At 41.1% G+C, this 14,614-nt stretch overlaps 1 protein-coding gene across 5 annotated transcripts in view; it reads left to right on the plus strand.

The window, feature by feature from the left end:
• The window catches only part of TIAM1 (TIAM Rac1 associated GEF 1), a 454,781-nt gene that overhangs the window by 293,168 nt on the left and 146,999 nt on the right, over positions 1-14,614 (plus strand). For all 5 annotated transcript variants that reach the window (XM_062206186.1, XM_062206194.1, XM_062206213.1 and 2 more), the window contains 2 exons: positions 2,630-2,797; positions 12,169-13,142. In XM_062206186.1, the coding sequence (XP_062062170.1) occupies positions 12,180-13,142 (963 nt within the window). In that variant the 5' untranslated portion in view covers positions 2,630-2,797; positions 12,169-12,179. The remainder of the gene's footprint in view (positions 1-2,629; positions 2,798-12,168; positions 13,143-14,614) is intronic.

The raw sequence follows: 14,614 nt of genomic DNA on the forward strand, positions 1-14,614 counted from the left end.
AGATTATCTCATTTAATGCTCTTAGGAAGTATTATTATACCTACTTTTGGAGGGAATAGACTGATATTGAGAGTTTGCCCCAGGTCACTCCACAAGCAAAGATTTGATTTTCAAAGCTAGAATTGACCTATGAGGTATGACTCCAGGCCCAAATTCCTAACACTGAGCTTGGTATATAGCTTTTTGAAGGCAAAATTAAATTCTTTATAGCTCTTGAAAAAAACCACAAAGTATTGGTAATTCTTGAATTGCTAAGCCATATGTTAACAAGGACGTGGGCGTTAACTTGTAATAAGCCAAGTCAGTCCTTGTTGACACATTATGACCTTAGCATAGAAAAAGTTGGTTGAAAATGGAATTAAGGCCTAAGATGCTGGATAAGATGCCTGCATTCCACTTCAGAGCTCCTGAGTTTTGTTCTGGCTCCAATTCTAGTTCCCAACTTCTCCTAGTACAGTGGTGTGGCTCAGGTAGTTGGATCCCTGCCATCCAATGGAGATATGGATTGCATTCCTAGTTCCTGGCATTGGCCCTGGCCCATCCCTGGCCATTGTGGGCTTTTGATAAATGAACCAGTGGAGCCCTGCCTGTCTGTCTGCCCTTTGTGTATGTGTGTGTGTGTGTGTGTCTGTTTCCCTCAGAAAAAGAGACATGTTTTCTGTCTCTCACTCTCTCCCCATAACTCTGACCTTCAAAATAAATAAATAAAGCTTTAAAAAGAGATGTTTATTTTGATGGAAGAACATTTTAAAATCTCATGTATAGCTTTTTCATAATACACATTTTCCATGACTTTTTGAAGATACCTAGTCTATAGATTTCAAAATAATTTATGCCAAAATGAACTTATCTTTTAATTTTACTTTCCATACACTTTTTGAAGTACTACTGTAACTGTTAATTGCAAGAGAACAAAGGTAGAACTCTTTGTGAGTCCACATCTTAGATCCATTCCACAGCCAGGGTCATGGCTAATTTTTCCCCCCACCAACATTAGAAAAACATTATAGAAAACCCAATTGGTTTCGTTTTCTTTTGTGTCTTATAAATAATGCTCCATAACTGTCACCTTCGTCTCCATATTGTTTTTCTGCTCAGAGACTAGAAGAATATAAATAGAGAAAAATCGTAGTTCTGGTAGATAGAATATGTAATTGTTTTTAAGTATAAAAAATGCATTATCAGCCTCCCTTGTGCAGGTGGAAGGACATGCAGCCTGCAGGCCTCCTTTGCCAGCAAGAAACCAGCCTTGCAAATTATTGGCAGCTGGCACAGTAATGAGTCCATTTCAATATAAATGGGCTGTTGCTTATTAATTTGTGCCAGTTCCTAAGCAATTCAGGAACTGCCTTGAAAATTTGGAAATTTGCAGAGAGCAGTTAAAGGTAGATGCTTAGGAAAGGGGAAGGAGCAGGGGATAGTCATGGGGGAATTATGAAAAGGGCACATATTATGGGGCTAATAATGAGGTGTTGCAGAGAACTTGTGTTCCCTTCCCGCAAGCATGAGTCACTAACTTCATGGTTAAATAACACATTTTCCTAGATAAAGAATTGTAACTCTGGCTATTGTTCTGTTCTGTAACGATGTATATATTTGTTTACTTGCAGCCTCCCTGTGTTTTTTTTTTTTTTTTCCCCATGAAATGGGCCATTTTTTCTATGTCTGTGCTCAAAGTATTTTGCATCTCAGTCTCCCACTTGGATGAAACCACCAGCTATGAGTGGTGGGCAATCCAGGGAGGCAAGGTCAGCAGGCCAAGGAGAGGATGCTGCTGTCCAAAGAAATTTTGCAGCCCTTTTGCAATCTTACCTCCTAAGGCAGGCTTCAGAAACAAAAAGAAGAGAAAATGGGTACTTTTGTTTCTGGAGCTCTCCTTATCAGATTATGTCCTACGTTAAACTACAGTTTGGATATTTTACCTAAATTCTTCCCTGGACATACTCTTTATGACTCTTCTGTGGATTTAAAGTCTGCCATTGGAAGAAAACATATATATACAACCACATAGTCTGTTTATGAGAGGACTTCAAAAAGTTTGTGAAAAGCGGAAATTTTCAAATGGAAAATCAAAAGATCAGCTTATTTTGGTGTGGACTTTGTTTTTAGTCCCATGCATAGATTTTTCATAATATGCATTCCCATGGATTTCAAAAGATTTTACACCAAAATAAAATTATCATTTATTTCCATTTCCTACAGACTTTTTAAAATATTCTTATATTTAGTTCTATTGTTTTAGCTTTTCTTCAACTCCCATTATAAATATAGCTCTACTTTGAGAATAGCAGGCTCCTTTGATTCATTTTTTTGTTTGTTGAGACTCTTCTGATGATTAAGAAGGGACAATGGAAATCATTCCATAGTAACATGTTTTTGCTATCCATTGTCTTTATCTGCAGAGATAGATAAAAATGGTAACTTAGTTTGGAGGGCTGTTTATCACCATGAAGGTAAATTTTCTGATATGTATTTACCTAGCTGATTAAGCCTATCATTTGACATGTATAGCTAAATACACAGTTGGTATCGAAGAAGTGATGAAAACGGAATTGATGGGAATTTCTCTTTCCTCTGGCTGATCATTTCCTTTCTGTTTTTGCGTCCTCTTCCACCCTCTCCTCTCCAGGTTTTCAGCGCATTATCCCAGATGAGACTGTGATGGCCATCCCGGGGAGCAGGTGCTGACACACTCCCCAGCCCTAGCCACAGACACCTGCCACCTTCCCATCTTAATATCTAAATGCCACAGTGCTCCTGGGGCAAGTTGGGCTGGGGTCCACTGTTGCCTTCTAAGGTAGGTTTCTCTGTTTGTATTTGAGCCTGTGAATGTGTGCATGAATTCACAGAAATGCTTCCAAGGTGGAAGGATAGGTGCATTTTCACTACAGTTGAATTTCTTGTGATGTATGGAGCTCGTGGGAAAAAGAATTTGGAATCACTTCCTTGGATTAAGGTTGTACCCAACTGACAATTCAAAAAGCATTAGTGTTTAAAAAAGAGAGAGAGAGAGACAGAAAGCAAGTGGTGGTGAAATCTTTTCTTCTCCTGTGAATTGCCCTCAGGATCTTTTAAATTTATCCCTGAGCCTCACCTTCTTTGTAATGGATTATGTTTGAAAAAGGACTTCAAAATCAAACTTCAAAACAATGATCTATTTTATTTCTGCTTTGGATCATCTTTAAAGAGCAAAAATAAACACAGTCAAAATATAATAATCTTCTAAACCAAAGATCATCTTTTATTTGTTGTGAAATTTTCTTGGTTAGTGTCTTGTGTTAGGGCTATTTGTGTGTGACTTGGCAAAACTGTTTGCAAGGGTTGTAAAGATGCAGCAAAAACTTTCAGAACTTTGTCTCAGTTTAATCTTAGCTCTTTTCCCCCCTTGTCTTCAAGCTCAGCCTCCAGTAGGGAAAAAAACAGGCTTGAAACCAAGACCTCCCACTAGAATCTAATTTTAAATTTGCAATCTGTTGTCTTGTGATTTTCACTTCAAATTTAACTTTGAAATAAATACATTTCATCCCTTTCTCTCACTGTTTCTGAGGTCTGTTTTCAAGTAGAGGAGGGTGATCATTACATTCAAATTACATTATTAATAATTATGACTTACATACATCATTAAATGTTTTATGGTTGGATTTCACAATTCTCCTTAACAACAGCATAGAAACCTTGCTTTTACAGTTAACTTTCAACTTGAATAAAATTTGAATTGGATTTTGTTGGGTTTACCACTGGGATCTAATGTTTTCATAGATTTGAAGTAGCCTCATTAAAAGATAAGCTCCATGATGTATGTTTCAATATAGAAGAGTTGGACTAAAAACTTCAGCATATTTAGGTTTTAAATACAAGGACAGGTAAGCTGTCATTCCTGCTATCAGGAGATTAGAATAAAATGGGTAGGGGGTATATAAAAATCAGACACAATGCCGTGCCTTTGGAACGGACAGATGAGTGACTAAATCTAAGTTCAGTAGTATTTTATTTAAGTAATTTCCTCCAGTCATTTGTTTGAAATGTGGGTTTGCTGTCGTTGTAGCTGTCTGCAAGGGTGCCTACATTCTCACTCTTCAATTACTACACCCCCCCAACCCTGAAAAAAAAAATTCAGTGAGTTAAAGTGTTTTGTTTATTTCTTTCCTTAAAATGAATTACGTGCTTCACAGAGAAACTTTAGAAAGTACTCCCCCAAAGTATAATTGTGAAAAGGAAAATGACCCATAAGCCCTGTATCCAGAATAGTTTCTTTTAAAATTCTGACATAGAGTTAGCACATGTAGATATGGGGGAAGTATTTGCTTGTTAATATTCTTAAAGACACCTTTAACCTGCTCAAAGTGTGCACCTCAAATGTGAGTGCTTACTTCCTGAGAGTGAGGAGAGTTTTGCTGCAGAAATGATGTACCTCAGTGGTGGAAGCATCTTTCTGGTTATTGACACCTGAAGGGATAGGTCCCGGTCATCTGCCCCTTGTGGGGTTTTGTTCCTCAGCTGTGGGTGGGACAGCCTGCTGTCTGCCAGGATGAGTGTCAGCCAGGGGATTAGACACCCTGAACCATAAAAATATTACTACAGGTGCAGCATCCCTCAGTCAAAAATCTTAAATCCAAAACTTTGTTTTCCAACATGATGCTGTAAGTGGATATTTCAATACTGTGAAACATTGTTTTATGCACAAGTTTACTATTTTTTAAATACATTTACTCTGTACTTCCTTTTCTCATGAATTTATATTTTGAAAGATTTATTTATTTTTATTTGAAAGAGTTACGCAAAGAGCAAGGGAGGCAGAAAGAGAGGTCTTAGCTGCGCCAATCTGAAGCCAGGAGCAGGATCTTCTTCTGGACCTCCCATGTGGGTGCAGGGGCCCAAGGACTTGGGCCATCTTCCACTGTTTTCCCAGGCCACAGCAGAGAGCTGGCTTGAAAGTGGAGCATCCAGAACTCGAACTGGCAGTGGAGGCACTGGCTTTACCTGCTATGCCACAGCGCAGGGCCCCTATGCACAAAATTATTAAAAATATCATCTAAACTTACCTTCAGACTCTATGTAGATGGTGTATACGAAACATTGGTGAATTTTGTGTTTTGATTTTGGTCCCAACCCCAAGATGTCTTATTCATTATACATATACAAATATTCCAAAATCTGAAAAGTCCCAAAATCCTAATCACTTCTGGTCCCAGGCATTTTGAATATGCTCAACCTGTGTAACCTTCTTAGTCCTCCAGGTGTAGAGATTAATTCCAGATTTCCTTGAATCTTTTCATCCCCTCCCTCTTTATCCTCTCAACAATTTGTGGTTATGGAAATATGTTTCATTGATCTGTCTGCTGAGGACTTTGACCATGTGTGGGCTTCCTATTAGTTGGAATGTTTTCTCACACAGTGCTAAGAAAATATAGCTTTGGGGTGATTGACAAATGTAGCAGACCTATTATACCTTGGGTCACACAGTGTTTACCTTTATTTTGTGTGTATGTTGTATTTCTCTACTTGTGTATCATCATTGAGGGTCATAGTGATTGTGCATACACATTGCAAGCAATTAATTTTTTATTTAAGAGTGTTTATTAATAATTTTATTTAAGAGTGTTTACCCCTACTTAGAAAACACAGTTATAATAACTGCTTTAAAAGTCTTTGTGGAATAATTCTAGATTCTTGGCCACTTTGAGGTTGGCATCTATTGATTGTCTTTGCCCTAGGGAACTGGCTAGATTTTCCAGGTTCTTTGAATGCAGCTTGGATATTTTGAATATTATGTTGTGAGACTCAAGTTCTTACTGAAGTCATCTGGAGAATATTGATTTTTCTTTGTTACTGTTTTCTCAGGCAGTCAACCCAGCTGGGACTGGATTGCAAGTTCTGTCTCACCTCGGTCGGGTGGAGACTTTCACATCAGTTTAGATTTCAGAGTCTTTGCTATGCTACTTTGGGTTTCTGCCACTCATGCGTCACCCAGGGGTTAGTCTGAGGGTTGGGCTGTGGTTTACATGGTGATTCAGTTCTCAAAGCCTGTGCTGTCTGCTCTGGTTTAGTCCAGGTATGGGCATCTGAGGGGTGAGCCCGAGACGTGTATGGATTTATTTACTACATTAGGGGAGTTCCTTGTCCAGTTCTCTTTTCTCTGAGAGCCCCACTCTCTGACTTACAAGGACCTGAGCAGAACAAGGTCTGTCTCAGTTTTTTTCTCTTTCTACTTAACTTCACTCTGGGCCATTGGTCTGTTTGTCTTGTATTTTCTGATTATTTTTTGCTAGATCATGCCCAATAAATGCTTATATTTTATTATGTTAGTCATTGGAATTATAGAATATTCTAGGTGATTTTCATTTATAGGGGAGGTGGTTTCAAATGCACTTCTTTTGAAAGAATCCTTACTTTTAAGCTAAAATTTTATTTAACAAGAACTGTCCTGGTAGTTAAGGCTTGGTTCGCTTTATTTTGAAACAGTGATGTATTTGCAGCAAACTGTATATAAGAAATGTGACTATCACTTAGTCTTCTTTAATGATTGCATCTTACAAAATTATAATAAAATACAAATCCAGAAATTTGACATTGTTTCAATTAAGCATTGTATAATGCTTAATAGGCTAAAAATATCCCATGAGAGCAACCCCTGAGAAGCGACCAGGTGGTCTGATATTTGTATGAACCATCCTAATTAATAAGTGTTTGTATATATTGATCAAATTCCTTAAGATACCTTTGAACTCCTTCATAACACATTTAATTTGATGGGATTTGAAGGCATTTAGAAGTTACTTATCAATTTGAAAGAGACACCATGGTGTTGGCAAGAAAGGAAAAGTCACAGTTATTCTATTGGCCTTGATTCCCTGGCCCTGGGGTGTCTTAATCTTCAGATACCATACTGCTTTCAAATGGCATACTTGCCTACTGAGGCCGCTTTGTCTCCTTTGCCCCCATTTACCCGCCCTGGATCATCTTAGGCCTGAACATTTTTTTCCTGGCTACCTTATGGGAAAAGGCAGCCTCTCAACTCTTAACCCTATCCCATCCTTCCTTCTGTAATACAGCTCCAAAAGTGGGAGGAGGAGGACAGAAACTGAAGATGAGAATTAAGTGGAATGAGACAGGAACAAACCCTTAATTCTTTCCCCAGGTATAGGTGGGGGTGGGGGGAGGTGGTAGATGAGGAACACCAGGGAACATAAACTGAGCCCTGCAACCCAGTTTACAGATCAGGGCCAACTCAGGCCCAGATGTGCAGACTGAGAGCTGTGTACAGGGCTACAGGTGGAAGGAATGCTGAGAGCAGCAAGCTCGTTGGAAGCCCATGCTCCACATCCAGCTGACATTGTGAAGTGTTCTTGTCTAAAGGTTATTGCAGTTGTGTGGGCTCTGATGTTTTAGATGAAGGTATATTTAGGCACTCATTCATCCCTTGGTATGTGGCAGGGGTTGGTCCCCGGACCCTGTACAGATACCAAAATCCATGGATGCTCAAGTCCCTTCCATAAGATGGCATAGCATTTACTTAGAACCTGTGCATCTCTTCCCATATACTTTAAGTCATCTCTAGTTTACCTATAATACCTAGTGCTCTATAAATGCTACGTAAATAATTACTATGCTGTAGTATTTAGGAAATAGAAGGAAATACATGTCGTTGCATATTCAGGGCAGACATGTTTTATTTTTCCTCAAATCTTTTCAATCTGTGGTTGGTTGAATCTATGAGTGTGGAACCTGCAAATAGGGAGGGAATTTTCTTTTAAATTGAACACCCACTTCCTTTCAGGCTATGTTCTAAGCAATGAGGCGTCGGCATAAAAGAAGATGAGTAAAACTTTCATCCCTCTTAAAGCTTGGGTTCCAGTGGGGAAGAATAGAGAGTAAAAAAGAAAAGTAAGAAGCTGGCATGATGGAATAGTGGGTTAAGCCATTGCCTGTGATGCTGACGTCCTGGGAACCGGTTCAAGTCCCAGCTGCTCTTCTTCCAATCCCACTCCCTGCTAATGTGCCTGGGAAAACAACGGAAGAAAGCCTTTTGGATAAGGGAACCTTCAAATGTATCTAGATCTTGGGCCGGGAAATATGACCAGTTTTAAATTCCCTGAACTCTGAATTTTAGCCAGTGGCTTACTTATGTAGAATGTTAGTAGTCCCACATATTTTTCCCATTCTTTGTCCAAAGCTAGGAATCAAGAGCTTCTTCTGGGTCTCCCAAGCACTTGCCAGAAGGCTTGGGACCTGGAAGTGTTTCAGATTTTGAGATTTTTTGCAGATTTTGGAATACCTGTATCTATAATATTGAGATATCCTGGGTATGAGACCCAAGTCTAAACACAAAAATCATTTATGTTTAATATTATGTATGGACATGGCCTGAAGGTAATTTTGGACAGTATTTTTAGTGTACCTGCATTTTGACTTTGACTTATACCATGAAGTCAGGTGTGGAATTTTCCACTTGTAATGTCATGTAGGCACTCAAAAGTTAAAAGTTTCAGATTCTGCAACATTTTCGATTTCGGAATTTAGATTTGGGGAGGCTCAACCTGTACCATTTTTTTCCCTTGAAATTTCTCTTCATTTCTCTCTCTATTTTTGTATTTTGTTGAGGTACTGAGCACCTACCTTCTGGTCTTGTTACTGAAATGCACAGCTTTTTATTGATGCCTTATCATGAGTGGAATATTTCTAGTCTTTCTTTATTGTTTGAAATAAAATTGAATAGGACTAAGTAGGGTAGGCAGGGGTCATTGTGCTGAAAGTCTTACATGGGAGGATTAGAATTGCAGAATTAGAATCTGGAGGTTTTCCGAGGGTCAACTTCTGTAAGAAGAGATTGCATCTCTCATCTGCAATGAACAATTTAAATTTTTTATGCTCATGGCATTTAAGACACCACTTGGGCCTTCATGGTTCTCACTGTCCCTTCCAGAAAAGCTCTCAAACTAAGGGGTATTTCAACAGCTTGAACAGCTTTTTTTAATTTTGTTTTTATTTAATAAATATAAATTTACAGAGTACAACTTTTGCATTGTTGTGGCTTTTTCCCCCATAACCTCCCTCCCACCCGCAACCATCCCATCTCCCACTCTCACTTGAGTTGGCTCAAACTTCCTGCTGACTCTATCCAGTCACCCCCTGAGAATTGCTTCTTTTGTAGGGTTTAGGAGATTTGGCCTTCATCTCCTCATTCTAATTCTCACCGTGACAGTGACTTCTCCCCTACCTTGGCTGGCTGAGAAGAATCTTGCTACCAAGAATGCTGTTAATCTAACAGAGCCGTCAGTGTGATACATGGAACACTGTAATTCTTGAAGGTTGGGGCCGTTTCCTTTTGGAAACCTCTCCGCAGGCTTTTAACTTGATTAGTTTCTGTTGGCAGGAGGAAGCCGAAGCAGACCGTTGTTGGTGAGAATCTATCTGTCAGCTTGTATTCGCAAACTTTTGATGTATTTGATGGGAGAGCGTGTATCCAAGCACATTTGACGTGACAGTTATGCCTATTCATCCATTCAGCTTATTTCACTATACTGTTGTCCTCTTTTAAATTTACTCCTCTGTTCTTAAATGGGGCTGTGACTGACATTTGTTCTAAGTCTTGTTTTTTTTTTTTTTTTTTTTTTTTTATTGGCAAAACAGGCATCTTAATTTATACTTTTACAAAAATCAGGAACTCTGAAAGTGGTCATGGCCTTTAATGTTAGTGAAATGTATCATTTATTTAGCTTGCTTGTTAAAAAATGCAGTGTGTGCTATTCTTAGGAATTTAGATAACACAAGTGTGTGGACAGTTGGTCTTTTCATGTTCCCTAAGCTAAATTTTGATCTTTTTTCCTTGCTTCTTAAAGACACCAGGCAGCAAAGTGTGAACATACTGTTTTGAAATACGCTTGCTGCTAGTAAAAAGGAGATTCTCTTTCTTGGAAAATTCCCTTTGAGAATCATAGATATGTGACCCAGTAGGGAATATTCCATCATGGGAATAGGGTAACATCTGGTGCCTGAGTGCCTTGCCCCTGAACTCACGACATGAAGTGGAGGCTTTCCCTTCCTGTTGCCACAAATTTTATTTCACTAAAGATATCCTTGTGAGAGAGTGTGAGCGACGTTTTAGACTGAACAGTGGGATTGTAGAGCGATTCCTGAATCAGTGTGAACCAACCCAGGTGTTTTGATTGCTTTCCAGTGGTTACAAGTCACATCATTTCCTATTTCCTTGTGATGCATTATCTGCTTTTGTTGATTATGTGCTTTTTCTGGCTAAAATTTCAGTGTCCCAAGAGAAGGAATGTATTATTTTGTTTGCTGCTTTATCTCTGGTTTCTTGAACATGGTAGATGCTCAGCATATCTTTTTCTTTCTTTTTATTTATGTATTTACGAGAGAGAGAGAGAGAGAGAGAGAGAGAGATGTTCGATCTGCAGGTTCACTCCAAAAATGCCCACAGCAGCTGGGACTGGGCCAGGCTAAAACCAGGAGCCAAGAACTCCCTCTGGGTCTCCCATGTGGGTGGTAGGAACCCAAGGACTTCAGCCATCACCTGATGCCTCCCAGGATTGCACATCAGCAGGTAGCTGGATTGGAAACAGAGGAGCTAGAACTTAAACTGGCACTCCAATATGGGATGCAGGTGTTCCAAGTGGCGACTTAACCTGCTAAAAAAGCATGTATTTCTGAGTAAATGGCTGTGTAAGTGCTAAAATAATCAGGTCAGGGGCATGCTCAGTTATTCTGTACTTTTTCTTTCCTTTCTATCTGTTTTCACATGTGTTATCCGAAGTATAAACAGTCAACTGTCTATATCAACAGATCTGGGTTCTACATCCATAGATTCAACCAACCATAGATCAAAAGCATTTGAAAAAAAAAAATACTGCATCTATACTGAACACATATAGACTTTTTGTCTTGTCATTTTCCCCTACAGAGTACAATATAACAATGGCTTACATAGCATCTATACTGTGTTAGGTATTTTAAGTAATCTATAGATAATTTCAGCTGTATGGGAGGATGTGTGGTGGTTCAATGCAAATGCTGTTTCATCCTATTGGAACATCCTATCAGAGCATCCTATCCTGTTGACCCTCTGGAACCAACCTCCTTTGAATGCTGAGGGATAGCTTTATAATATGAAGTGTTATAGGGAGACCTGGTCAAGCAAGGAGAGTAGACTGAGTCATTGGCAAGCTTGGAAGATTTTTCCACTTGTGTACTCTGGTAACAGACCTGTGTCGCTGGGTCAGTGAGAAAGCCTGGGAGAATATTTCAGAGGGACTTGAATTAACCTGTGTAGCCCCACAAGCTGACTCACATTCAGTGGTTTCCTAATGTGAATTCCTACGTGTGGGGTGCTCTACCAGATTAATGTCTGAGGTTGGGTTTGCTCCCATACAGAATCTGTCAGTCTGGTGCTGAGCTGTGTTTCTGTTTTGTTCTGCCCATCTCGATGGCCACTCCATACCTCTCTGAAAATCCCTCAAAGTCAAGGTTTTCAGAACACTGTGAAATTAAAGGTTAAAGCCTTTTTTCTTTCTTTCTTTTTTTTTTTTTTTTGACATTTATGTATTAGGAGGAATTGATCAGACTTAACGTCTTGAAGTTTTCCATTTTTGATTGATTTTGAATCATGGAAAGAATCCAAGGAAGGTCCCCCCCCCCCCCCCCCCCCCGCCAAGCCCTTGGCATGCAGGGTGTGAGATCACAAAATGCACCTCTGGATTTGTTTTCCGAAACATATAAATAATTTTAAACAAAATTGCATCCCTGGTGTACACCTTGGTTTGTTCTTTTAGGTTTTCCAACTTACACATCCGAGTAGAACTTTAAATGTAGAATTGGAGAGTTTAGGAAGATAGACAAGGAGAGCAGAGTTGCTGCATATACAAATACAACACTGGTACTGCCCCACAGGCACCGGCCCTCTGGGTAAAGATTAGTCAGGGTCTCTAATGATGGTGTTTATGTGCTCAGTTTACATCTCAGGGGGCAATCCCAGCAGATGATGCTAATTATCACCTGCTACCAGGTAAGAGTCCTAGTACCTGCCAGGTGCATAGTGAAAGGTGCACTGTTACTTACCTGACTCCATAAGCCAAGGTGTTTTACCCCTCTTCTTGTACCCGTATTTTACAGTGACTCACTTATACCCTTCTCCCCACCCCCTCTTTGCTGCAGACCATAAAACCATGGGAAACGCAGAAAGTCAAACTGTAGCGCATGAGTTTTATGGAGAAAAGCATGCCAGCCTGGGACGCAAGCACACGTCCCGCTCGCTGCGCCTCTCGCACAAGACACGGCGGACGAGGCACGCATCCTCGGGGAAGGTGATCCACAGGAACTCGGAAGTGAGCACACGATCCAGCAGCACCCCCAGCATCCCGCAGTCCCTGGCTGAAAATGGCCTGGAGCCCTTCTCCCAGGAGGGCACCCTGGAGGACTTCGGGAGTCCCATCTGGGTGGACCGAGTGGATATGGGCTTGAGACCCGTGTCGTACACGGATTCTTCTGTCACTCCCAGCGTAGACAGCAGCATCGTCCTTACCGCAGCCTCTGTGCAGAGCATGCCAGACTCGGAAGAGAGCAGGCTCTACGGGGATGACGCTACATACTTGGCTGAGGGAGGCAGGAGGCAGCATCTCTTTACCTCCAATGGACCTGCTTTCATGGAGACAGCGAGCTTTAAGAAGAAACGTTCCAAATCTGCAGACATCTGGCGGGAGGATAGCCTGGAATTCTCACTCTCTGATCTGAGCCAAGAACATTTAACAAGCAACGAAGAAATCTTGGGTTCTGCCGAAGAGAAGGAGTGCGAGGAGGCTCGGGGGATGGAAACACAGGCGAGTCCTCGGCAGCTCAGCACCTGTCAGCGTGCCAATTCTCTGGGTGACTTGTATGCTCAGAAAAACTCCGGGGTGACAGCAAACGGGGGACCCAGGAGCAAATTTGCAGGCTATTGTCGGAATTTGGTGTCTGATATTCCCGATCTTGCAAACCATAAGATGCCACCAGCTGCTGCCGATGAGACTCCTCCATACAGTAATTATAACACACTTCCCTGTAGGAAATCTCACTGTCTTTCCGAAGGTGCCACCAACCCACAGATTAGCCATAGCAACAGCATGCAAGGCAGAAGAGCAAAAACAACTCAGGTAAAGTGATTGAAACCTGTTTCAATATTTTGGAAACGGTGCATGACTCTGGAAATGCATGATTGTGCTCTTAGGCGATTCTCATCTTTTACTTGGGTTTTGCCCTGTTTGCCTGGTGGCTGCTGTAGCTGGTGCTGCTGGCTTATGGTTCTGTAGTTAAGGGGTGGGGATGAGAGAAAATATGGGGTGTGTGTGTGATGGAAGTGGGAGTTAAGCCCATAAGCTCATGTTGGGAAACTCCTTCCCCCTACAACACAGTTCTTCAACAGCATCTCACTCATTCAAGCTGCTGTTCTAACTTAGTCCCTTCTGTGGACAAACAGGCATAGTGGGTTATGTGAACTCCTAGAGTTTACTTCTTCACGGCAGCAGGTGGGAAGAGGTTCACTGGCAGCTCCTTTGGGGAGCCAGTTTTAATTCAGGGCGGGCTTGGGTCACTTGTGGGCTCCTCTCAGGGGTTGGCAGGCTCGCTACCTTACCAGGAGCCATTTCAATTTCCTGTTCTTTGCGATGCTAGCCAAACCCATTTCTGGAGGGAGGTGTATGGAAGGAGTAACATGGGTGGGTTCCAGTTCCTACTTTGTAGCCAATTCTTTGCTTGACCTTGGGCAAACCCTGACTTCTAGTGGTTCCTCTGTACAATGGGGCTGAGGATGCTCAGTTTACCTGTGTTGGTGTCTAGTGCTTGAGCAAGTCTTTAAAAGACTTAAAAAGTATCTTACGAATGAAAGGAGGGCTCACTAACTCAGTTGGCACTGTTAATTAATGCTAGCATATTTAAATGTCAGTTAACTCCACAAGTTCTGGTTCTTTTCAGATTTCCTGTTTCTTGAGTCCTGGCTAATGCTTCGGGTGAGGAGAGGTTGTTTCTAGATGACGCTTCAGATTCAAAATCCAGGCTGGGCCCATTCCCATTGAAAGATGTTATCAGCCATTAGGGTGACCAGTGGAGACCAATGAAGTCTGTACCGTGACCTGTCCAGTAGGAGGTAGCACTGCACCCTGTGGCCTTGCTCCCGTGCAAGTCAAATGAGCATGTTGAGGTCCAGTTTTGTCAGTGGGCAGATGGCAGAGGACTGGGTACGCTCGGGGGGAAAAAGGAAACTGGCATTAGATGGCTGTCTTTCTGCCTTGTGGGCAGGTTTTGCTGATGTATGTAAACAAGCCAGGCATCCTGGCTCCACCTGTTCTTAACTGGATGACTTTGGGCAGATTATTCATTCTCCTAAAGCCTTAATTTGTTCATCTATCAAGTGGGGGATAATAAACGTTCTTGTCTTTTGCAACAAAGTAGATGCAACTGGTAACCGCTATACTTAGTGAAATAAGTCAGTCCCAAAAAGACAAATACCATATGTTTTCGCTGGTCTGTGGTAACTAATAGAGTACCAACAATGTAATGTATAGGAGTGAAATTGGCATTTTGAGATTCAATGATTGTTTACAGCCCTTGTCTCTACTGTGGAGGAACA

This window comes from Lepus europaeus, chromosome 2 (assembly GCF_033115175.1).
Source record: "Lepus europaeus isolate LE1 chromosome 2, mLepTim1.pri, whole genome shotgun sequence".
In the NCBI taxonomy this organism is placed as follows: Eukaryota; Metazoa; Chordata; class Mammalia; order Lagomorpha; family Leporidae; genus Lepus; species Lepus europaeus.